Below are 26,380 nucleotides of genomic sequence, written 5' to 3'. Positions count from 1 at the left end.
CAATCTGTATAGTCTGGAGGACAGAAGGAAAAGGGGGGACATGATCGAAACATTTAAATATATTAAAGGGTTAAATAAGGTCCAGGAGGGAAGTGTTTTTAATAGGAAAGTGAACACAAGAACAAGGGGACACAATCTGAAGTTAGTTGGGGGAAAGATCAAAAGCAACATGAGAAAATATTATTTTACTGAAAGAGTAGTAGATCCTTGGAACAAACTTCCAGCAGACGTGGTAGATAAATCCACAGTAACTGAATTTAAACATGCCTGGGATAAACATATATCCATCCTAAGATAAAATACAGAAAATAGTATAAGGGCAGACTAGATGGACCAGGAGGTCTTTTTCTGCCGTCAGACTTCTATGTTTCTATGTTTCTATATGGCATATATATACAGAATTAAATAGTATATTTTGGATGTTCAGTAATAGTAAATAGATAGGGAAATTGTATCTCTGAGGCGAGGAGAGGCCAGGCACCCTAACCCTAACCTTTCACGTGAGTAACGTCAAGTTGGCCACCTTTAAGCCAGTCACATGACCTTTAAGCCAGCCCCCAGTCACATGATCATCAAGCCACATCCACAAAATAACCCACGCCCACAGTATGGTAGTAAAAAATTTTGCAGCCCTTCACTGCATCCAAAGCCATACTTGTCACAGGGTAAAGAATACATTTTTCGGCATACAGTATTTTAATATTTTTTTAAAAAAATTGGGGCTTAATTTTTATATTAATGTGTGTGCTAAGTCTGACTGGGAGAGTGCCAGCAAAGGCATTGAACATGCACACATACGGGCAGACAACTTAGAAAAGCCTTTTGAGCAGCTGTATACTGTATGCCTTCCAAAATACAAGCTTCTTTTTTAATACACTGAGAGATGGACCTGAGCTTGCAGTAACACATCGAGGTCTTTTTTTTAAACATAGCCCTAACAGATATCACAAATATTTACTAACATGATGACAAATTCAAGACTCAAGCTGCCAACAACTCTAATGAATCAGTATTTTTCTGCTGCTGCTTAAGAGTTTGCACGTCTCATGCCCTATGTAAATGATTTCTCTTAACACACACAATAATCTCTCACCACCTTGTAAGCACTGTAGAAGGAGAGACATGTTAGGGTCTACAGTAACAAGAAATCAGGCAGCACTTTTTCTGATTAATTTTTTTATTCAAGCACGTCATCCTTCATGAGCTGCAGATAGCCTGCTCTATGTATCAGGCGAAGTGAGATGAAGCTCACGGACGTTTATACCTTTGAATAACATCTGTTAGCATATTTTGATATTTCTCATCATCTGGGACTGCTTCCAATCATATCCCAGCCACCTGTAACTTTCTTCTCTCTTACTCACAGGAAAAGGCTATAGGATCTGGCTACAAAGCAAGCAATATCTAGAGAATCATTCACCTCATATCTATACAATACAAATCAGTATTTCATTTTAATGGAGATCCTTGAACATTTGCAGACTGTATTCATATTTTCTTGGAGTAACATAATTACTACTGTAGCAACATTGTGCATTGGACAGAGAATAATTACACAAGTATTATTGTTCCTCAGACACAAACACAGCAGGTATAAGACCGTATTGTGTTTTTGATAGAACCTGGAGATCAGGCCTTACATTAAAACAAGATGGAAGTCAGCTATATAAAGGTGACAATTATAATGTTGCTATAATATCACAAAGCAATGTTTCATCCAGAATTCTGCAGGAGGCCTGGCAAACTTGTGTCTTCTTCCCAAAATGTTTGGCTCATAAATGTCTAGCATGTGGACTTTCACCAGGTTACCTCATCAACATTACCACACAGGAAGAGAAAGTATGAAAACAACAATAACACTAAGCAGTGCCTACTTTACCATAAAAATTCTGTTAATCAGGTTTCAATAATATCTACACACTGGCTGGTTTCAAATGATGTCAAAAAGCTTCTAAATAATGTATTAAGTGAAAAGAAAAGAATATAATTTAGAAAACAACCATTATTTATTTTAAATGTGCAAAAAAAAATTACAATCAGAAGCACTACAGGAAGCATGTAATGTATATGAGTTTTTAAAATTCTTTTATTTGTACTTTTCTAACACCCATCAAATAATCCCACAAATCATGTTATTTAGGGCTTGGAAAACATTCTTCGCAGACAGTAACAATGAAAGAACCTGCAAGATAAGGGCTAGGAAGATAGTTAGCACCTAGTTAGGGCTGGGGGAGGAAAGCTTAGGAAAAAAGCTGCATTCAGAGTATAAGACGCACCTGAATTTTCAGCCTCTTTTAGGGAGGAAAAAGGTGCATCTTATACTCTGAAAAATACAGCATACTGTATTGCTATTGCTATTAATGCTTTCAATGTGAGCTTCCAGTATCATGTTTCAGTTAGTAGCCTACTGACACATATAGTACCAGTGGAGATGTGTGTATTGCTCAAGGGCAGTCTCATATAGAGCATTTGCGGTTGTCAAGCTAGAATGCAACTAAACTATGGATAAATTATTGCCAATTCTGACCTAATCATAAAGAGTTCTCCCTAGCATATTTGAAGCATGCAAACACACCATCAGAGAATACAGTATAGACATAAATGAGTCAAAGAGCAATCTAACACTACTGATCTGAACTTCCAGAAAGAGTGCAAGCCCAACCAGAAAAGGCCTTGTTCCCTACTGACCAATAGCAGGTAACTAATAAAAACCACAATGACACATTTTATATCGGCTAACAGCACAAAGACTGGGACTGGGACTAAACACAACCTCAATACATGCCTGCTCAAGACTGTATTTTCTATACATTTGTAAGAGTTTATAAGCTACTAGAAATCTGACAAACTGGTAGAAAAATAATAATAATGTGGTATAAATGACAGGAAATAGAATTTCAAGATCATTACTTTCTCAAATTTCTCTTAGCTAAAAGTGGAAACAAATAACACGCATGATGATATTTTTCCTAATACTGTACTAAAAAGACAACGAAAGAAGTCTATTTTGTAATCTCCTATTTAGTGAAAGGTTCTAAGGGTAAGGTGTAAAATATAAATAATTAAGGCAGGAAATAAATAAGCAGATATTTTAAGGGACTCAATGAAATAAAGTTCCTCTCCCCGGGCCAATTGTTAGATACTTTTCTAAGTAAGAAGTAAGTAAGTTAGCAAGTTAGCAAGTTAGCAAGTTAGCAAGTTAGCAAGTTAGCAAGTTAGCAAGTTAGCAAGTAAGCAAGTAAGCAAGTAAGCAAGTAAGTAAGTAAGTAAGTAAGCAATCAATCAAGCAAGCAAGCAAGCAAGTAAATAAATAAATAAATAAATAAATAAATGTGCACCTGTGTGCGCACACAAACACACACATACACACACACACACACACACACACAGAGGACTTTATGAAAAAGCACAAAGATTTTAAAGACTTGCTTTAAATCATTTGTCGAAAATGTCATTTGTAAAAAGACAAGCTAATAGTGGGCTGCTTCTTCCCCCCCCCCCAAAAAAAATCTGTTGTTGTGTCAATTTTTCAGCCACAATAATTTCACACACTTACCTAACACTGAAATATGAACTTTTCTTTTCCAGTGTGTTGTGAAACCGTCTTGAACTGAACGATAGAAATTGACTCCTTTTCTTATTTGCATCAATTTAATGCTTTAAGAACTGTGGGCAATAAATCCACGAACAGCAGGATGTATTATAAAGGACTGTTGACAGCCTTTATAATGGGGCTTTATTCATCAATTTATTTACAACATTGCCAGAACAATCAGTAAAAAAATGTTACTATGTACCGTACTATTTCAATAGAATATAACCCTATGAATAATGTTCGGTTTGTGTCTATTTGCCAAAATAGATCTAAAAGATCTTGCCAAAATAGATCTATGGAAATTTATCAGTGGGATTTGCCAAGTCTTATTCCAAATAGAAACATAGAAACATTGAGACATAGAAGATTGGCGGCAGAAAAAGACCTCATGGTCCATCTAGTCTGCCCTTATACTATTTCCTGTATTTTATCTTAGAATGGATATACTGTATGTTTATCCCAGGCATGTTTAAATTCAGTTACTGTGGATTTACCAACCACATCTGCTGGAAGTTTGTTCCAAGGATCTACTACTCTTTCAGTAAAATAATATTTTCTCATGTTGCTTTTGATCTTTCCCCCAACTAACTTCAGATTGTGACCCCTTGTTCTTGTGTTCACTTTCCTATTAAAAACACTTCCCTCCTGAACCTTATTTAACCCTTTAACATATTTAAATGTTTCGATCATGTCTCCCCTTTTCCTTCTGTCCTCCAGACTATACAGATTGAGTTCATTTAGTCTTTCCTGATATGTTTTATGCTCAAGACCTTCCACCATTCTTGTAGCCTGTCTTTGGACCCGTTCAATTTTGTCAATATCTTTTTGTAGGTGAGGTCTCCAGAACTGAACACAGTATTCCAAATGTGGTCTCATCAGCACTCTATATAGCGGGATCACAATATCCCTCTTCCTGCTTGTTATACCTCTAGCTATGCAGCCAAGCATCCTAATTGCTTTTCCTACTGCACGACCACACTACTCACCCATTATGAAACTGTCAGAAATCACTACCCCTAAATCCTTCTCTTCTTAAGTTTTTGCTAACACAGAACTGCCAATGCAATACTCAGATTGAGGATTCCTTTTCCCCAAGTGCATTATTTTACATTTGGAAACGTTGAACTGCAGTTTCCATTGCTTTGGCCATTTATCTAGTAAAGTTAAATCATTTACTATATTACAGACGCCTCCAGGAATATCAACTCTATTGCACACTTTAGAGTCATCGGCAAATAGGCAAACCTTCCCTACCAAACCTTCCCCTATGTCACTCACAAACATATTAAAAAGAATAGGACCCAGAACAGACCCTTGTGGCACACCGCTTGTAACCTGTCTCTGCTCAGAATACTCGCCATTAACAACAACCCTCTGATGTCTACGCTTCAGCCAGCTTCAAATCCACTGAACTATCCAGGGATTAAGTCCAATCTTAACTAATTTATCTATCAGCTCTTTATGTGGAACCGTATCAAAGGCTTTGCTGAAGTCTAGATAGGCAATATCCATGGTACCACCTTCATCCAACACCTTTGTGACATAGTCAAAGAAATCAATGAGATTAGTCTGACATTATTTGCCTTCAGTAAAGCCATGCTGATTTGGGTCCAATAAGTTATTGTTTTTTAGGTGCCTGATTTATCCTCTGATAAATCTGATTTATAATTTTTCCAGTTTTCAAGCTTTCTACAAAGATAGACCATACTTAGTGTAAGTGTTCTATTATAATTCTGTGAGAATCCTTTACAAGTAGTCCTCATTTAATGACTACTTAGACAACATTCAAAGTTATAACCCTTGCATACAGCCCCATGGTCACATTATTAAAGTTTGGAAGTTCGTAACTGACTCACACTTACAACTATTTGCAGCATCTCATTGGGTTTTTGTTAGTTTTCAGTATTTACTGTTGGTTTCCAACAAAAAAACACCCATTGGGTATAATAGAATACAATTATTTATTGGCCAACTGTGATTGGACACACAAGGAATTTATCTTTGGTGCATATGCTCTCAGTGTACATAAAAGAAAGACAATACATTTATCAAGAATTATAAGATACAACACTTAGTGATAGTCATAAGTTACTAATAAGCAATCAAATCATACTAGGAAACAAATAAAACAATATAAATCATAGAGATACAAGCAACAAGGTTATAGTCATAAGTGGGAGGAAATATATAATAGGAATGACAAGAAGAAGAATAGTAATACAGTCTTAGTAAATAATTTGACAGTGTTGTGGGAATTAGTTGTTTAGCAGAGTTGTTAGGCATTACAATTAGTTGTTTGGGATTCAGGAACAGCAATTAGTTATTAGGCATTTGGGAAAAAGCTGTCCTTGTGTGTACCGGAAGTTGTTCTGGTGTGCAGTGCTCTATTGCATGGTTTTGAGTGTAGAAATTTAAACAGTTCATGTCCAGGATGTGAGGTTTCTGTAAATATTTTCACATCCCTCTTTTTGACTCTAGTACTGTATACAGATCCTCAATGGAAGGCAAGTTGGTAACAATTGTGTTTTTTCTGCAGTTGTAATCAGTGTTCCCTCTAATTTTTTTTCGGGGTGAGCGGAAAAGTATAGTGTCTGAGCGGCAGTCCCTTTGGCACTGGGCGGCATATAAGAATAAATAAATAAATAAATAAATAAATAAATAAATAAATAAATAAATAAATAAATAAATAGAGTGAGTGAGTGAGTAAGTAAGTAAGTAAGTAAGTAAGTAAGTAAGTGTGGGCGTGCGCTATCACACATGAGCAAGTTCTTGCATCCATAATTCTATCCTTTCTATGTCTTCCTCCCTCTTTCCTCCCTCCCACTTTCCTTTCTATCTCTCCCTCCCTCTTTCCTCCCTCCCTCTTTCCTTTCTCCCTCTTTCCTTTCTATCTCTCCCTCCCTCTTTCCTTTCTATCTTTCTTTCCCCCTGCCTTTCTCCAAGCCCTTCCTTTTCCCTCTCCCTAACTACCCCCTTCTCCCTCCTTTCTATCTCTCCCTCCCCCTTTCTCTCTCCCTTCCTTCATCTTTCAATCCCTCTCTCTCTCCATCCCTCTTCCTTTCTCTCTTCCTTCCTTCCTCTCTTTTTTGCTCTTTCTCTCTCCCTCCTTCCCTCCCTCTATGTCTTTCCCTCCCCCTCCTTCCCCCCTCTTGCTTTCTTTCTCGCTTTCTTTCTCATTCTCTCTCCCCTCCTATCTCTCTCTCTCTTTCTCTCTCGTTCACCACGCCGGCAACAGAGAGAAAAAGAGAGAGAGAGAGAGATGGAGAGAGAGTGGAGGGTGCCGTTGTCTTCGCCTCTGCCCGGCAGCTCTGCAGCAAAGAGGAAGCAGCCGCGCACCGCCTCCCGGGAGCCCGGCTGACTTTTGGAGCCATTTTGTTTTCGGCCGGGCGGAGGCAGTGCGCGGAGGCGAAGACATGGCGCCCGGCCAAGCTCCATCTCCCGGGAGCCCAGCCGACTTTTGGAGCCGTTTTGTTTTCAGCTGGGCTCCCGGGAGGCGGAGCGTGGCCGGGCACCGTGTCTTCGCCTCCGCATGCCGCCTCCGCCCGGCTGAAAACAAAACGGCTCCAAAAGTCAGCTGGGCTCCTGGGAGGCAGAGTGTGGCCGGGCGCCGTGTCTTCGCCTCCATGCGGCTCTGCAGCGAAGAGGAAGTAGCCGCGCACTGCCTTCCGGGAGCCCGTCCAATTTTTGGAGCCGTTTTGTTTTCGGCCGGGCGGAGGCGGCACGCGGAGGCGAAGACACGGCGCCCAGCCACGCTCCGCCTCCCGTTATCCCAGCCGACTTTTGGAGCCCGCTCGCCGCGGGCGGCAGGCAGCGGGCAGGCGGCGGGCGGCCAGGTGTTCGGGGGGCAGCCGGCGCGCGCTCCCCAAATCTCCCTGCCAGCCCACCCGCCCAGAACATTCAAAATAAGAAAACCCTTCGCTCTTACTTTGAATGTTCCGGGCGGGCACGCAGGCAGGGAGATTAGAAGAGCGCGCGCCGGCCCGTGCGCCTGCCAGCCTCCGGAAAATGCCTGCCCCCCCCTCTCTTGCAGCGGAGGAGAAAGAGAGGCCAGGCGGGTGGGGGGCAGGGCCGAGAGGCCTGGAGCACGAGTGGGCCGGAGGCACCATGGAGAGGCAGGTGTGGCCGCAGCTCCCTTCTACTGCCCGCGCCTCCCCCCCCGCCCCCCCGTGGGCTGGCAGGGAGATGGGGAGTGCGCGGCCGAGGAAAAGGGTGCGCGGGGGGTATTTTGGAGAGCGCACGCGCTCACGTGCGCAGCTTACAGGGAACGGTGGTTCTAATTGTCCATTGAAGTCTGTGTCTGTCTTGTTTGGTTGAACAGCCAAATTAGACAGTTGTAGTGGTGCAGATGACAGACTCAATAATTCTTCCATAATGGATTCATTTAATTACCATGGTATTCATTTAATGACCATGGAGTTTGCTTTAATAATTGATGCAAAAAAGGTTTAAAAAATTAGACACAGCTTCATATAGTGCCTGCTTCATGACCATGACAGTCTCATCACACATCCAGGCTCAATTAGTCATACATGAAGGACTACCTGTGCCATTTATTGGATCACATACTGATCTTTACTTTTTCACAATGAAGATGGACTAAAATAATGAGACCAAGATATTTTATGAAGGAATAACTGGATAACTCTTTTGGCCACAACCTCAATTATAGCTACAATGGTACATAAATCTAAACTAACATTTCTTGATCTGTTCTCCTCTAGACACTTGGGCTATTCTGAATGGGCAATGTCAGGGAAGTGTTCTTCTGGCGTGTCTCAACCGCCCGTAATTACAGGGTAATTAGTCCAGGAAGACACACACCACACGATAAAAGGAAAACCCAAAAGTTCTTATAAACAGAAAAACAGAAACAGCTCCCTTTTTAAATGTCAAAGGGATTTTCTGGTACACACAAGGCATAGGTTAAATGCAGTCCAATTGCTCACCCAATAACTGGGAAATTGAGTCCAATTCTAAAGTCCAGAGAATCCACACACACAATCCTGAACAGCAAAAACCACGATCTTGACGAAACAATGAATCAGATAAACTGCCATGAGGCTAAAACACCAGGCGACAATTTTATCTGTAGCACTAATTACAGCAGCCCCACCCAAACACAGATGGCCTCATTTTCTCTTGTAATAATCCTTCAGTTGTTATCTCCTATGTATCACTCTACGCATGCGTGGATGTGTCATAAATTCTTGTTCAGAATCCAGGGATGATACAGATGACTGATCTCCTCCTGGGCTGTCTGCCAAACTCCCCTCTTCCCTGTCACTCACGCTTCCTTGGTCAGAAAAGACTTCATCGGCAGATTCTACTGGGAGCAAAACAGGCCTGCGGCATGTGGATGTCTCCCCATCCACCTCCACATTTCTTGGGGCAGGAGCTGGGCCAGAACTAACCACAACAGGAAGTATGGTAAATATATCTACTATGTAACACGTATGCCCCAGTGATTGAAAACAGGAATTGGCACTGTAGCATAAAACCATAGAACAGAATAGAATTCTGTATTGGTTGAGTGTGATTGGATGCACAAAGAATTTGTCTCTGGTGCAAAAGGCTCAGTGTACACACAAACACAAAAAGTGATAAGTCATAGATCAAAAATCAAAAGATACAATCATAAATCATAAGATATAAACAACAATTGTTAAATAATAATATATCAATAGCAGAAGGTAGTAGAAAAGATGAGAGGTAAAAATGATGAGAAGATGGAAAAGGTGAGAAGGTGACAGGGATAAATGAAATATATGGGCATAAGACATTGCTGTGGGAGTTATGTGTTTAGCAGAGTGATGGCATGGGGTAAGATAACAGAGGGATCCTTCAAGTTGCCGGCATTGGTATATAAAAAAGAGTAATGGAGAGATCACACAGTCCTAGGGGAGGTTTCCTGTGCTAATTGAACTGATATTCGATGTGATTCTACCTAATAGGAACCTGCTGCTTCCTATCTGTCAGAAAGTTTATAATCCATCTGTATGTGTGGCCAGGCATAGCTAGTCGAGTATAAACAACTGTTCCCTTTCCCATCTGCAATATTATTCCTTCACAACGAAGAGATTTGGGATGAAACCCAATATTTCTTACCTTCCTTATAACACAGACTTTCTGCTATAAAAGCTACAGTTTTAGGAGACACTGGATATCTGATGCTACTTCTTCGGCAATAAGCCTCCATTAGTATGCTCAATTAGGCAAGGAACAATAATGAATGATCTTGGCCTCATGACAAAAGGCCATATAATGCCCAAATGTCAACTGAAGCTTGCTTTCAGCTCTGGAGATTTCAAAATTGCTATTCTTCCTTAACATATCATTTTTTTAAAAAAAAAAGTCATATGCATCATATATTTAACTACTTCAGGTATATTTAATTCTCTATTGTAGTGATTCTCAAACTGTGGTCCGTGGATTCCTAGGAGGTTGCAATATCATCATACATCTATTGTTATCATTCATAAGACTAAGACTTTCCCACTATTATATTGTCATATTGCCTGTTGCTCCCCAAGCTTAAAATAATGTAATGTTTAACTTATACTATACAGAGACACAAAGTGCTATGGCCTACTTTTAAGTAAACTTTTTTTTGTCTCTTCCACATGTACATGCCTACTTACATTGCATGCACAATTTATATACTTTAGGATGGAGTAAAGATATTGAGCTTGTCAGCTAGAAAGGTGAAAGCCTGGATTCAAAGCCCAAGGGCTGTGTCATGGGATGAGCTCCCTTTACTTGCCCCAGCTCCTGCCAACCTACATTCAAACAAAGCATGTGAATGTGAGTAGATAAATAGTAGATAAATAGATATCACTTTGGTGGAAAGATAAGGAAACTTTCCATGTGCCTCAACATATAGTCATGCTGGCCACATAACTACGGAAATGTCTTCAGATAATGCTGGTTCTCTCAATTTAGAAATGAAGATGAGCATTGCTCCCTAGAGTTGACCACAACTGGATGGGTCAATCTTTACTTTATTATTCACTTTGTGACCAATTATACATTGGAAATTCTAGAGAACAGGAATAACCATTGCTAGTGTTGGGTAGGTATTTTTGTGCCTTCAAGTCACTATTGACTCCTGGCAAGTCCCTGGACTAATGCCTGCACTTTTCTTGGCAAGATTCTTGGAATGGTTTGCTATTGCCTCCTTCTTTGGGCTGAGAAGGTGTGGCTGACTCAAGGTCATCCAGCTGGCTTTGTGCCCGAGTCTTAAGTAGGACTCAGAAGTTCTTAATTTCTAGATTGGTACTTTATCCATTATAGAAATCTGACTCCCAATGTTGGTTATAAGCTTTATATACAGTACATTAGTTATATAAAGCTACTCACTTTGTCCCTGAACTTCTCCTTCTTAAAAGCATATTCTGTCATCACTTCAGCTGTGATGTTTATTATTTATTTATTTTTTATTTTATTTTTATTCCAGGCATCTTCCTTACCAAGTGACTCTGGGTGGCTTACAGATTGTTCTTTTGTTCCAAAGTCTATTTCTTTAAAATAGTAGTAGTAAAACTAGCCTGCCTTTGACTTACGGAAAGGGGATCATAAAAAGGTTTGTTGTGAACTGCCATTTTTATATGCAGGTAGACTTTGCTTAATGACCACCCCATTTAGCAACCGTTCAAAGTTGTGACGATGCTGGAAAAGTAACTTTATCACTAGCCTTTGCATTTCCCATTGTACCAATAAAGGAGAATATTTTGTAGCTCAGGGTTAAAATCAGTAGTGGGATTCAAATTTTTTAACAACCAGTTCTATGGGCGTGTCATGGCTTGTTGGGCATGGATAGGTGGGCATGGCAGGGAAATAATACTGTAAAATCTCCATTCCCACGCCACTCCAGTGGAAGGTTACTGCAAAATCCCCATTTCCTCCCAATCAGCTGGGACTCGGGAGGCAGAGAATAGATGGGGGCAGTGCCAGTCAGAGGTAGTATTTACCAATTCTCCAAACTACTCAAAATTTCCACTACTGGTTGTCCAGAACTGGTCAGAACCTGCTAAATACCTCCTCTGGTTGAAATTAGGGTCCTTGGTGCCATGAAGCCATCAAGCTAAGATGGTTTTCTTGCAAACCTTTCATTAGTCAAACTAGGTAACCTCATCAGTGCACTGGTTGTTGCAGTATCCCTCACTTTCACATGATTCAGGAATTTCACAACTGGCAGGTAATACAACAGTTGCAGCATCCAATGTGATTGCCATTCCCACACATCACAGCCAATTTCCAACAAGCAGATTCAATGGAGAAAATGGCAATAAAATCACAAATCATGATCACTTGATGTGTCACTTAATAACCATATATGATTCACCAAACAACCGCAGCAAAAGTGAGGTTGTAGGACTGTCACAGGATGTCTTGTTTAATTAATACGTGGCTATGCAACAGGCTTCAAGGAGTAGCTGGTTGGGGGAACTGTGGAAGTGGAATCCAAGATGTTTGGGGGGGAGAAACCTGATCTAAATTGTTTGCTGGAAATACTGTTCGTGATTATATGAAATATCTTTAAGTTAGACCATGGACCTCTTCAGGGATTTCCTGACTCATCCTATCTACAGCATGTTCCAATTTCTAGGGTCCAGAACATTCTCTCCCAGCCTTGCTCCCAAGACCTTTTCAAGTTTCATTCATTCCAGGGCTGAATTTAGACTAAGACCTTTTAAAATCTACAGGGGGAGACAAATAGTTCCGATTCCTTAAAATCGTAATTCCAGCTGTATGCTTTCCTTAATTCATGTGGTTGCTTTCAGCATCTGTAGCATGAATACAAGAAAGGGCATGTTCAATTTAAAGAACTGCCATCAATGCTATGTGTACATCCAAAACATATTTTCCCTCTGAAACCAAAGTGTCCTACTAGATATATGTTATGGATATAATGTAGGTATGTTGCTTGTTTTGTATCCACAAATTGAACTTTGTTTGTTTATTTATTTGTTTTTTGTTTGTTTGTTTGTTTATTTATTCCGATACAAAATGAAAGTTAAAGAGAATAAAAACATGTAGTAGTAAATATCAAGGAAAGGATAGAAGAAAAGATATGAGAATAAAATACATCAATGAAGAATAGAGGAAAAGATATATGAATGGAAGAAAAGATATATAAGATATAGGAGGGGCAATTGGACAGGGGATGGAAGGCACACTAGTGCAAATGGCTGGATTTTCTTTGCTATGGTAAGCTATGTTATGTTCAACAATTAGCTCAGTTCATACAAGACAATGGTGTCAAATTCAAGGCCCACGGGATGTTTAAATCCAACCTATGGGGCCTTCCTGGAAATATCAAAATACCCTTACACGGTGCCTCAGCCTGCCAAAACAAGCCACTGGGGAGGCACGGCCTGTTTTCGGCCTTCACAGCATCCATCAGCACTCTGCTGGGCAAAAACAGGCCACACAGAGGTCTCACGAGGTTATCGGTTTTGGCCGGTAAAGTGCTATAGGAGGCCATTTAGACCGAAAACAGGACAGAGGGGGCTGAAGAGGGTGGGTCCATCCCATCTCCCCCACAACCTGGTCCATGGCAGAGAACTACAATGATGATCTGGCCCTTGAAGAAATCCAGTTTGATACTCGATACAAAATAACAGGGTTTGTTTCTAGCTCAATACACTTCTGAAGTGGTCAAAACAATCTGCTTTGAGATTGAAGCAATTGTTTGGATTTCAAGACAGGGCAACATATGCTGAACAAGAGACATTTCAATGCTGGAGAGGAGACCCCTAACCAAATGCGAAGTCCAATAAGGATGGCTTAGTGCACTGTATGACTTTTTTCCAAAACAATATCCTAGGAAACATTTGATTTCTACATTTGTGAATAGGAATAGGACATGTGTCTGTCCTGTTGCTAAAATATACGGAACAGACAGCTGTCTAGCTTCTGCTTAAATACATCTAGTTATCACTTCTCCAGATAACCCAGTTATGCAGCTCTGAACATTGATTTTTTTTTTCTAACATTCAGTTAGAAATTGCTTTCCTGTAGTTTAAAAATCTTTTATTTCATGTTCCATATTCCGTAACAACAAAGAATAGATCTTGGGCCTTATTCAACTGTCATTTCAAGTACTTGAAGAGTGATATTATATCCCTCCAGTCTTCTCAAGACTTTACCCAGCTTCTTCACTACCTCTCCTGTCATACTTCTGTCTTCCTTGTCTGAATCCTTAAATTATGATACCCAAAACTGAATGGGATATTGAAGATAGTGTCTAATAAACACCACATAAAGGGGAGCCCAAATGCCTTCAACTAAATTTGCTTTTCTGGAACCGTATCACACTTCTGATCCATATTTAGTTTAAAATCAATTTTAATGTTACTTCATTCCAAAGACACCCATAGTATAATTCATACGGTTAGACAATTTTTCCCCTTATCTAATTCCTTGTACTTAAATAATAAAGTGAATGCATGGCAGGTGATTTCCCTCACTATCCAGAATTAATGATAAGGTATGTTAAAGGGCATCCAGTGAATTCAGAAGTTTGCTTTTACTATATGAAATGAAAATAAATTCCAATATTGGCTGTAGGGTCTTAAGAAACCTGAAGACTCCTGCTAAGTAAATGGGATTTGTATAGCAAAACTCTGGACAATCATTAGATGATTGTAAAGCCGGGGCTGTATGTATATTTTTCCTGCCATCTAACACTCATCTATGTTTTTGAGAGCATATATAATAGCCCTCTATTAAGAAACATAATAATCTAAAAGAATACATCTCAATAAAATAAATGGTTTTAATAATCAAATATTTTAAAATATCATTCACAACTGGATTTATGAATATCGGCTATGAAAATAGCAATTAAACATAAGCAAGTTATCGCGTTATAAGTCTTACAGAACAAATCCCATAGAAAGTAGGTAGGTAGGTAGGTAGGTAGGTAGGTAGGATGGATGGATGGATGGATGGATGGAGAATGATAGATAGATAGATAGACAGACAGACAGACAGACAGACAGACAGACAGAACCTTCCGAAAATGTTTCACAAGTTTAACAACTGAATGCATAAGAATCATCTAGTCTTATGTTTACTCAGAAATCTAATTGAATTTACTCACACTCACAAACATAGAAGAAAATTGTTGCATGAAACAGGAGCTCAAAGATATGCTTGAAGTACAGTTACATTAGACATAATTGGAAATTAATATGCCAATGTCACAATATAAGTGGCCCACTGTTGAGAACACTTTAAATGACATATTTTTAGCTGTTGTTATCTCTAAACAGATCAATATGAAAATGTGTCTTAAAATGCCATCCCAGAAAAGCTTTCTGATAAAAAGGGATAGAGATAAGTTTTATATTTTTTCAACCGAACTGTCAGTCCAACTTGTTTTGCCTTTTCTTTCTCTTTCTTTCTTTCTTTCTTTCTTTCTTTCTTTCTTTCTTTCTTTCTTTCTTTTGTAATAGACATCATGGATACACTCACTGTAAGTTGCAGTGATATTATAATTTAAATGGTGAATAAGCAAATTTGTGTCCTTACAGATTATGCAATAAAAAATTACAAATAAAGGAATTTTACTGAAAGAATATATGTATGGTATACAGGGTTGGAAATGGTCCCGGTTCACTTGTGCCTGTCAGTCGTCGAAAAGCCAGTTGTGAAGGCAGCAGGAGGCTCCCACATACCCACCCGGAGGTCGCCATTTGAGTAACTTTACCCTCTGCACGTGCGCAAAGCGTTCTGTGCGTGCGCAGAGGGTAAAAGAACCCTAATGGCAGTGTCCGGGCAGTTGGGCGGAGCCTCATGCTACCTTCACAATTGGCTCTCCGATGACTGATAGGCACCAGAGAACTGGGAATGTTTCACTCTTGATGGTATATATGAAGAGCTAGAGAAATGGTTAAAAGTCTGATTTCCTCTTCCAAGGTTAATAAAAAATGAAAGTGTAGGTAGTCCTTGACTTGCCACCACAATTGAGCCCAACATTTATGTTGTTAGGTAAAACATTTGTTAAGTGAGTTTGCTTCATTTTACAACCATTCTTGCCCCAGTTGTTAAGTGAATCACTCTAGTTGTTAAATTAGTTAAAGTGTTGTTAAGCGAACCTGTCTTCCCCATTGACTTTGCTTGTCAGAAGGTCACAAAAGGGGATCATATGAACCCGGGACATTGCAGCCATCATAAATATGAGCAATTGCCAAGTAGCTGAATTTTGATCCCATGACCATAGGAATGCTACAATTGTCACAAAGTGTGAAAACTGGTGATAGGTCACTTTTTCATCGCTTTTGTAACTTTAAATGGTCACTAAACAAACTGTTGTAAGTTGAGGACTACCTGTAGATGGCCTTTAATTAGTAAACAACTTGTAGCTACATACGAAACCTATCACAAAATGTTCAGATTTCAGACTTCTGTCTTCCCACTGGCCTGAAGCTTAGGGTGATATCCTGACCATAAAGAAATAGATCTATGGTTCCCTGGTGCCATTAATGTAGGGAATCATAAAGTCTGATCCTCATCAGCCAGCTGATCTTCTAATCAACTCAGTGGTTTTCAATCCATTAATAGAAGAAAGCCTGAGCAATCAGTCCAGTATCTCTGGAAGGAAGCCTCACTGTTTTTCTTTCTTGAATGAAATAAAGACATAGAGATGTTGAAATGGCTGTGAAATGTCTCATAGATAAATGCCCTGCCCAGCCTTCAGGATCAAAGAGCTTAGTTATCTAAATTTTAAACTATCTAACCCTTTAATTCTTTCTCAGAAACACATTGTTAATATTATCCTACTGTGAAATATGGTTGCAAGCATTATCATAACAGATGATGAACATTAAGTACTCAACAACCCTATATGAATCAATGTCATGCAGTTTTAGCAGAACTGACCTGCAGATCAGCAACTTAAAAACCAATGCTGATCTTGGAAATTAGAAAAATATCAGGAGAGTTGAAGACATATGTTTTGTAATGACTAACAGACCTATCCACAAATCAACTTCAATGGAATTAGACAACTTCTTGTCTATTTCAGTGGAAATAAATTTTAGTACCATAGTAACAAAATACGAGCTGAGGTGGAGCAAAGTGGGTAGAGTGCAGTACTGCAGACCACTAAAGCTGACTGCTAGATCTGCAGGTCAGCGGTTCAAATCTCATCACCGTCTCGAGGTTGACTCAGCCTTCCATCCTTCTGAGGTGGATAAAATGAGGACCCGGATGGTGGGGGAAATATGCTGTCTCTGTTAAAAAGTGCTATTGCTAACATGTTGTAAGCCGCCCTGAGTCTAAGGAGAAGGGCACCATTAAATAAATAAAAAAATAAAAATAAATAAATAAAAATAAATAAATAAATAAGTATGTAAGTATGTATGTAAGTAAGTAAGTAAGTAAGTAAGTAAGTAAGTAAGTAAATAAATAAATAAATGAAAGATACTCAAATTTGCAACAGTATAACTGGATAAAAATAAGAGTTTTCATGACTCCTTCCTCTATGTCATGCTTTTCACTATGAATATCGCTAATTTATTTATTTGCACCCCAACTTTATTATTTTTATAAGTACCCGTGTTTCCCCAAAAGTAAGATCAGGTCTTATATTAATTTTTGCTCCAAAAGATGCATTGGGGCTTATTTTCCAGTTAGGGCTTATTTTCAGGAAAATGCTGTATTCATCTGGCTGACAATCTTAACTGGGCCTTATTTTGGGGTAGGGCTTATATTACGAGTATCCTGAAAAATCATGCTAGGGTTTATAAATCTAACAATCTAATAAATAAACAAATTTTCCAGTTGGGTCTTATTTTTGGGAAAACGAGATAACTCAAAGCAACAAACATATCCAACACATCTCCTATTTTCCCAACAACAACCTCCCTATGAAGGTGAGTTAGGCTAAGAGAGGCAATAGGTTCAAAATCACCCACCTGGCTTTTATGGCTAAAGAAGAGACTTCAACTCATGGTCTCCTACTTTCTAGCTGGGTGCATTAACCATTAGGCCAAACTGGGTCTCTAATTATTTCAGCGGGCTTGGATCTAGGCAATAAATAAGTATATCATTTTAAATCATTAATTTTTAAAACAATAGACTTTTACAATTTTGCAAGTAAAGTTTAGAAGCGAAGGAGAGAACTACCCTTTATTTTCAGTTCCAAGTTTATTTTGGCTCAATAGTTCTTTACAGGGGGGGGAAAGTGTAGAAAATAGTGACTTTGCAGCTCATTCAGGCGTAACAGGAACTAATTCTGACAGGTGTCCACAAAGCTTGTACACACAAAGCAGCATCCCACTAGAATTCACTCATAGGTTGCCTGGATAAGTTGGCTGTCCAGTTCTGATAGGGTTCCAATTTCTGACAGATTTCTGGCTTTGGGTGCACAAATGGGCAGGCAAAGTTGGATCCCTGCTCTACTTGGACACGCCAACTACCAGTAGCATAATGGTTCTAAGAACAATCTAGCTTTCATGGCTATTTATCTGGGCAGAGTAGGAGTAAGTCCTGACTGTAATCCAAGTTTTTCTGCATATGTCACAAGGCTCATGCATGCAAACCTGGAGTACAGGTAGTCCTTAATTTACTACCACAATGGAGCCCAAAAATTGTGTTGCTAAGTGAGAGAGTTTTGTGCGGTTTGCCCCAATTTCTTTCTTGCCACAGTTGTTTTAAATGAATCACAGCAGTTGCTAAATTAGTAACATGGTTATTAAGTGAGTCTGGCTTCTGTACTGACTTTGCAAAAGGTGACTACAGGACCTTGGGACCCTGCAACCATTATAAATATGAACCAGTTGCGAAGCATCTGAATTTTGATCACATGACCACTGGGATGCTGCAACAGTTTTAAGTGTGAAAATATTTATAAATTACTTTTTTCAGTGCCATTGTGACTTCCAAAGCTCATGAATGGTTATAAATCAAGGAATTAGCTTGTCTAGGCAGAGTGGCATTTAGTTTTGACAGATATCTCTTGGTTTTTGTTTTTCATGCAGTTGAAATGATGTTAAAGCTCTATTCCATTGCCTGGTCAAGCTGGGAGATGGACTAGCTTTGCTTAAAATTATATTTTGTGCAGATGGGAAACACAGAGTCTGAAAGGAGTTGGACATCTTATAAACTTAATAAATTAAATTAAATTAAATATGACCTTCCAGGTACTGCTGGATTAATTCCCATGAATCCTGACAATTTCCCATGATGGCTAAGCTTAATGGAACTTGGAACCCAACAATAGTTTGAAGGTAGTTTCTTCAAATATCACCCACCCAAGTCTTGTGAACTTGCATTTAATAACCTCTTTGCAATCAGACAGTACTTTGGCTGAAATGCCATAGCAGGTCCATCCTATTTGCAACCTTAAATAAATTCTATCATTACAGATGCCAAAGCAGAAACGGCTGTTTGTGATACCATCTATTGCTGCTGCAGATTAACATAAATGCAAACAGTCAGCTTCCTATATGTGTCACTTTTAAACCCCACAGTTCCTCTTTCATTTTCTTCTACTTGCTGAGCTAAGCGATTTCAGGCAGAATTCAGCAAAAGGGAGATAGGGGGGGGGGGGGGGTTTAATAATAACACGACTTATGTATTTTAATACCACCCTGTATTAAATCCCTCCCTTACCTTCACATGAAAAGTAACATCACCAAAGAGGGGGAAATACACTGAATCACATTAAGGAAGTAAGTTAGGTGGTGGCATAAATGTTATTATACATCCTCCCAATTATGGTACAATTGAGGTCCTTATTTTTAAATGCATTATTCGCTTTCTGGAGCTTCCCCCCCCCCCCCAAGGATTTTCTTGACCCCTACCCCCCATATTATCTAGCAAACCAGCTTTCCATCTGCGCTCCCAAACAGCATCTCGCAACTCTTTGCCAAATTCAAGCAACCCTCGGTTAAGGCTGCCGGCTAAAAGGCCAACAATAATCCGAAGTGACCTCCCGGAGGTTTCGCTGCATTGAAACAAAGACATTATAAACAGCTCCAGACGGGATGAGAAAGAGGCACAAGAGAAGAGGATTCAAGGCGCAGCAGAAACCCGGGCAAAAAAAAGCGTTTGGCATCCCTTTTACCTGGGACATCTGAGGTCTCAGGTTGATCTCCTTGAGATTGAGGGCGTGAGGGCGCAAGTTGTTGAGCAGCTGGCAAAGCAGGACTCCATCCCGAAGGGTCTGGGCCAGGTCGAACACCTGCGCCGTGTCCCAAGTCACCCGGTGGTTGACCGGCAACACCCGGCACTGGATGAGCCAGTGAGCGCACTGTTTCCAAGGCTCCATCGTGCGCGCCCGACCGTCAAGAGGCTCTCAAGCCAAGAAACACGGAAAGTCCCCCCAAGAAGAAGCGCAAAGGTTTCACCACCGCCGCCGCCGCCGCGGTTGCTGCGCTCGCTCTCCTGCCCGACCGCCTTGCCTTCCTTCCTTTCTTTCCTGCCGCGGCGACTCGCCTCCTTTCAGCCCCGCGCGCAGACTGAGAAGAGCGGCAGCTGAAAGACGGCCCGAGAGGCTGCGCGTGCGGTTTCCCCTCCGGCCCCTCCCTCCCGGCGCAGACACACCGCCGGGGGCGGGGGCGAGGGGGGGGGGAGAGAAGCGGCGGGAGAAAAACAAGAGCGCGTGCGGGGGGCCCCCCACAGTCCTTCAGCGCGCGCGCTCGGCCTCAAACCGGCGGCCCCCCCCTTTTTTTCAGCAAGGCTGGAGGGGCGCATGGTGGTGGGGGGGGGGTCGTAGTTAACAACCCCCAAGTTGGGAATGTGTGAGGTCGAGTGTTAAAAGGGGAGGGGACACAACCAAACACACAACACACACAAAGGAAAGAAGAATGAATGCTAAATCACACCGCTGTAAATAAACAAGCCTACTTTCCCCTCCCACACGCACAAAAAAACCCTCGAGTGGTAGGGCGGCGGACATCATTTTACCTGAAACTTGGTGATTGGGGTGTTTTTACTACAATTCGATGAAACGTAGTTAACGTTTTGTGGAAATAAGTGGGTGAGCTTTGTGGAAATAAGTTTATTTCCACAAAGCTATTTATTTAAGCTCACTTTCTTTGCCCGAAATTGCCTTATGAAAGGGAAGTTTGTTTATTTGAATTTTTTTTAAAAAGTGGGACAAAGGTTTTGGCAACACACACACACACACATACTCTTATGATTTCACCTACTTCACAGACTGGTAGCTGGGACTGGAACTTAAACCTCCTTTGCTTGTATACAATACAGTGTGGGCAGGCTTAAATCCTCTAGCCCCAGGCTTTCCTTGGCAAAAAAACCCCAAGCAGTTTTTCCAGGCAGCAGATGTTGGGGAGCAATGAGGCGTGGAAGATAAAATGTGCATGTCCTTGCCGAGGCACTTCTCCAGTTGGCCTGCTTCCATCTTGCTCTTTACATGAGACAGCAAAAACATCTTGGGTTGTCCCGACCGCAAATGTAGTAATAAGTAACAAATAAATAAAAGTTCTGCAATCCAATAATTCATTTGAGGGAAAGAGCTAGTGCAGACAGTGCAACAGGTCTGAAGTGTGTCACACTTGATTTAAAGTATTGCAATGAGAATAGGTAGGAACTTGTGAATAAGTAGCTGAATTCGTATTCAGCTAGCAGAAACCAGCATGTTCTCAAGAATACAGGTTGTCCTCAACTTACAACCGTAAATGAGCCCCAAATTTCTGTTGTTAAGCGAGACATTTGTTAAGTGAGCTTTGCCCCATTTTACCACCATTGTTCAGTGAATCACTACAGGTTGTCAAGTTAGTAATATGATTGTTAAGTGAATCTGGCTTCCCCATTGACTTTGCTTGTCGTATGATTCTGGCAAATGAATTTTCATCACGTGATCATGGGGATGCTGCAGAGGTCGTAAACAATTGTGATAAGTCACATTTTTCAGTGTTGTAACTGAATGGTTACTAAATGAACTGTTGTAAGTCAAGGACTACCTGTATCTTTGCTGCCATTATGTGGCCATCAAGATTTATGCAACCTAAATGTAACTTGCTTAACTTATTTGGACATCCTAATCATTTAAGGACAAAAATAAATGTGTGTTAGAAATGATGGGCATTTCCATCTGTCCTTTCTGCTATATTGTAAAATAGTTGTCCATGGCTTGCAGTATAAAAACAATTGAGCCATCTCCTCCCACTGTCTACACATTTATCTTTACCAGATACACAATTTCTAGGAAGACTTCACTTGTGCAGGACCTCTCTAGCATGTCATCTCAGTTTCCAGTGAGGAGGATCAACTAACTACCCAGGAAATAGGTCACAAGGCATAGGGGAATTAGCTAATCAGGACAATTCACTTCCAAATAAAATTTACCCCCCCCCTAAAAATATCACTACTAGTGACACAATTAAATAGCCTATATAAACCAGTTGAGCAGCCTATATGAACAGCAGTCACATCAATATGATATTGTATTATATATTAGATTTATATCCCATCTCTTTTTTTAGGTCCCCAACCCCGGGGCTGGGGCCCATTATTGGGCCACGTCCTGTTTGGAACTAGGCCATAAGAGTGGCAGGCTGGTGTATACACACAGCTCCACTTGCATGAGTGGAATTATATATGCACATGCGCCGACCCACAGCTCACGAAACCCAGTTCCCCTCTCCCCTCCTCCCCCAGCCAGGCCTCCAAGCTGCAAAGGAGAGGCTTAAATTGAGATTCACATTTATTTTCTTCCAACAACAAGCTGATATTGAATAATCTGCCCAGAATCAACCAGTGGGCTTTTCATGACTCAGAGTGGATTTCAGTCCAAAACTTCAGAATCTCTCTCTTCTTTCCATTTATATCTCATACATAGACCTGAGGATTGATACATAAGTTATTCTGTATTCCAAACCTCCCACCCATGTATCTTTACAAACTAAGTTCATCCCAAAGCTGAACTGCAATTAGGAATTCCAAGTGCTCTGCCCTGCAGCTGCTAGTTTTGTTTCTGACAGGACTTATGTATCCAAGGAAGATTTTCAACAGAGCAGGAAGTATGACTAGGTTTCACTACTGCGTTTTATTCAGACTACAGTAGTGCTGCCAGAAAAAGGTAACACCCTACCTAATTACTGCTTTTATAGAATGTATATATATATGGCTTACAGGATTAGTGTTTAAGAGATAATTATAAGTTATGTCTCCCGGATCTTTTTTTCAGCAATCAGACCCATTAAATTCAGTCAGGCTTATACTGCTTAGGGCCGCAAAATTGCAGGGCTACAATGCAAATTTATCAATTGTATACATCATTCCTTGAGTTATGGGATGTTATTTTCAAACAAGTATAAGATTTATACTTATATAATATTTATCTTATCAGGTAGCCCCTGATTTACTTACTTAATTATTTGACTTATTTACCATCCATCTCGCCTCCGTTATGTTTGTAAGTTGTGACAATCACAAAATCCTCCACAAAGTCCTACATAAGTGACTTGGTTTTAAAACCTTTTTTGTAGTTTTAAAAACTTTTTTGCAGTTATTGAACATAGAACATATGGGGTGCTTTTGCCAAAAGCCAGAAATAAATCCTGAGTTTTCACAAAAATGTAAGCCATGGACATAAAAGCACGGGATGTTGCAAACAGCTGTAATTGAAGGCTGGTTGCCAAATGCCCAAAATGTGGAGGGGGGGCAGCCCTTAGAATTTGTAACCCAGTCGTAAGTATCTTTCAGGGGTCCATCTTAATCATTGCTAAGCATCCAGTTGTAAATCAAAGATTACCTCTATGACAGGGGTCCCTAACCTTTAGGACCTCAGGGACCACTAAATTCATAATTTTAAATCCCGCGGACCACTAATATGATCTGCCTAATGAGCAGCTGGGTGGGCATGGCTAGATGTCATGTGACTGGGTGGGTGTGGCCAACTCGATGTTACTCACATCAAGGGATGCCTCTACGGCCTTTACTTGCCACTCCCTTCTCAGCCCCTCCTCACCTACCTACCTGGGCTCCTTAGGGCCCCAACAGGAAGCAATTGTTGAAGTTAAGCAGCCACCATGAGAAAGAATTGGCAAAACAGCTGGCTCAGTTTAAATTGGATCTGACCGAGAAGGAGGGCAGCAGAAGCACTTCACTGTGGACTACGAGCATAGGCTTTCCAAGCAGAGGGAAGACCTACGGGAGTACAAAGGCAAGTGCCAGTGCCTGGGGGCTCAGTGGGCTGAGATGGTCAGCCAATTCCAGGCCATGATGCAGTCCCACTGGAACAAGGCCTCCAGTTCTTTGCCACCAGTGGCACTTCCCTCCAAATTTCACCCAAAGCTCCACACCAGGACACTCAAGCAGACCCCAAGTTGGAATTTCTGGCCCCCTTTAACCGCCACAAAAAACCCCCAAAAGGTGAGATTCTCTGCAGCATCACAAACATTCATTGCACAAATCTGGCCCAGGTTCCATTATTTGAGGACACCTGATTTAGTGCAATATAAAAAATGCAAATAATTTTTCTGTGGACCACCAAAATTTTCTCGGGGACCACCAGTGGACAACCACTTGGGGACCATTGCTCTATGCTATGCTACTCCCACTGGAACAAGACCTATGCAGATGGTGACACAGACACAGACAGATGTATATCCTGTAGAAGTAAAAGATTTATATTACATCATATTTATAATGTTCTTCTTAAAAGTATTTCAAAAAATATTTGGAGATTTGCTCTCTGAATGGGTAACTTGTTGATAGCTTGTTCTAAGACAGAAATCCCGGTAGTTTTGGAACTGGCAGAGACATTTGGAATTCTGGGAATATAATATGTCAGTGTCAATGGCTTGTCCATTCTAAATGGGTATTATGAGACAGGCATCAAGATACTGAATGACCCCCCGGCTTATAATCCCTCCAGAATCATACTGACCATTCTTACTTTTCCAAAATGGGCTCCAACCATTCACCATTTTTGTTTTCTATGGTTTGCACTTGTAGACAAGAACATTTTAGGGAAATTATTCCGGAAGCTAATTCTGGGATTTACTTCATTCCAACTTCTGTTTCTAATATTACTTTTTTTTTAATTCCAGGAAGTACTACAGGGTGCAGCACAGAATGTGATGGTTGCTAAATAACTTGTCTGTAGAGGCACTGATGTCATGTAATTATCACATTGGGAAAAGAGTGCACCACTGCTTCTTTCAAGGCCAAAGATACTACCCTGTCACTCAAGAAAGTTAACCCCATTCTGTAAACCCAAATAGTCCTCAACTTACGACCACAACTGAGCCTAACTTTTCTGTTGCTAAAGACATGTGGTAAGTGAATTTTGCCCCATTTCATGATTTCGTTTGCCATAGTTGTTAAGTGAATCACAGCACTTGTTAAGTTAGTAACACAGTTGTAGAGTGAATCTGGCTTTCCCATTGACTTTGCTAATCAGAAGGTCACATGACTCCGGGATACTGCAGCTGTCATAAATATGAGTCAGTTGTCAAGCATCTGTATGTTGATCGCATGACTATAGAGATGCTGCAACTGTCATGTGAAAAACAGTCATAAGTCACTTTTTTCAATACCATTTTAATTTTGAATGGTCACTAAATGGTCACTGTTGTAAGTTGAGGACTATACAACTTACCTCCAAGGCAGTCTTAACTAGCCCAAGAAGGGCCTAAATCTAATAGGTAGGGGGCCAAACTCACAGGTTAGAGAATGCTGTCCACCTCATCAGGAGTCACCTCATCAGGAGACTTACCGTAAATTTGTTTCACATCGGATTTTTTCCTTTTCCTCCAATAGCACTCTATCCATCTCTTCTAGTGCTTCATCTCATGGAGTTCCTTGATAAACCAAAGTGGAGCCAGGATCAGTATGCAAGAAAAGGCCATATGGAGCAGTGCAGTTCAAGGCCCATGTCATCTATCCCTTCCAGCATGCAATTAAGTCCTTGGCCAAATTGTCCACCACATTTTTAGAGAGAACCCCAAGCTCCCCATGGAACACTTGTAGGTCCATAAAGTCACCTGGGGCAGGCCAATCAGGTACTGTCTTCCTCAGAGGGGTGGGTCGAGATTACTACAAGCTGAAGTGCAATCCAAAACTGATCTGTCCTTAGCAACAGAATGATTACAATATCTTTCAATGCCAAATCGCATCACAACATATTTACAGGATCATCTTCTGCCTCACATATCCCAGCGACCAGTTAGGTTACACAGAGTTGGCTTTCTCCAGGTCCCATCTGCCAAACAATGGCGACTGGTGGGTCCACGGGGAAGAGCCTTCTCTGTTGCAGCCCTGGTCCTGTGGAAGCAACTCCCCTGGAGATTCATACCACTCTCACTATCCTTGCCTTCCAAAAGGCGTTAAAAACACATCTATGCCAGCAGGCCTGGGGCCATGAGTGATACTTCCGCTCCATCCAGTTGTATGAATGAGAGATGATTGATTGTTTTACATTGGGTTTTTATTTTCTTAATGCTTTAACAGTATTGCACAATTTTTATTGTTGTTTATACTTTATCCTGTAAGCCGTCCTGAGTCTGTGAGAAGAGTAGCCTATAAATCTAATAAATTAATAATAATAATAATAATAATAATAATAACAAGAACAACAACAACATATTTAATACAGAAAGATGCAGCAAAAGGAGCCATATCAGGAAACTACAGGCCAATAACATGTTTGCCGACCATGCTCAAACTGCTGACAGCTATCATAGCTGACAGAATTCAGGACTACCTAGAAGAAAATGACATCATGTCAGTGGAGCAAAAGGGCAATAAAAGACGAAGCAGAGGTACGAAAGACCAGCTCCTAATTGATAAAATGATTTCAGAGAA

General features: G+C 40.6%; 1 protein-coding gene across 1 annotated transcript in view; it reads right to left on the bottom strand.

Moving 5' to 3' along the window:
- The window catches only part of VAV3 (vav guanine nucleotide exchange factor 3), a 240,778-nt gene extending 220,523 nt beyond the window's left edge, over positions 1 to 20,255 (bottom strand). The window contains exon 1 of the mRNA XM_070746427.1: positions 19,671 to 20,255. Within this exon, the coding sequence (XP_070602528.1) occupies positions 19,671 to 19,874 (204 nt within the window). The 5' untranslated portion in view covers positions 19,875 to 20,255. The remainder of the gene's footprint in view (positions 1 to 19,670) is intronic.
- Positions 20,256 to 26,380: the final 6,125 nt, after the last annotated feature.

The sequence above is a fragment of the Erythrolamprus reginae genome, chromosome 3 (genome assembly GCF_031021105.1).
Source record: "Erythrolamprus reginae isolate rEryReg1 chromosome 3, rEryReg1.hap1, whole genome shotgun sequence".
NCBI classification, from domain to species: domain Eukaryota; kingdom Metazoa; phylum Chordata; class Lepidosauria; order Squamata; family Dipsadidae; genus Erythrolamprus; species Erythrolamprus reginae.
Note: the sequence above shows the minus strand (reverse complement) of the source record. Positions and strands in the feature narration are given on the sequence as shown.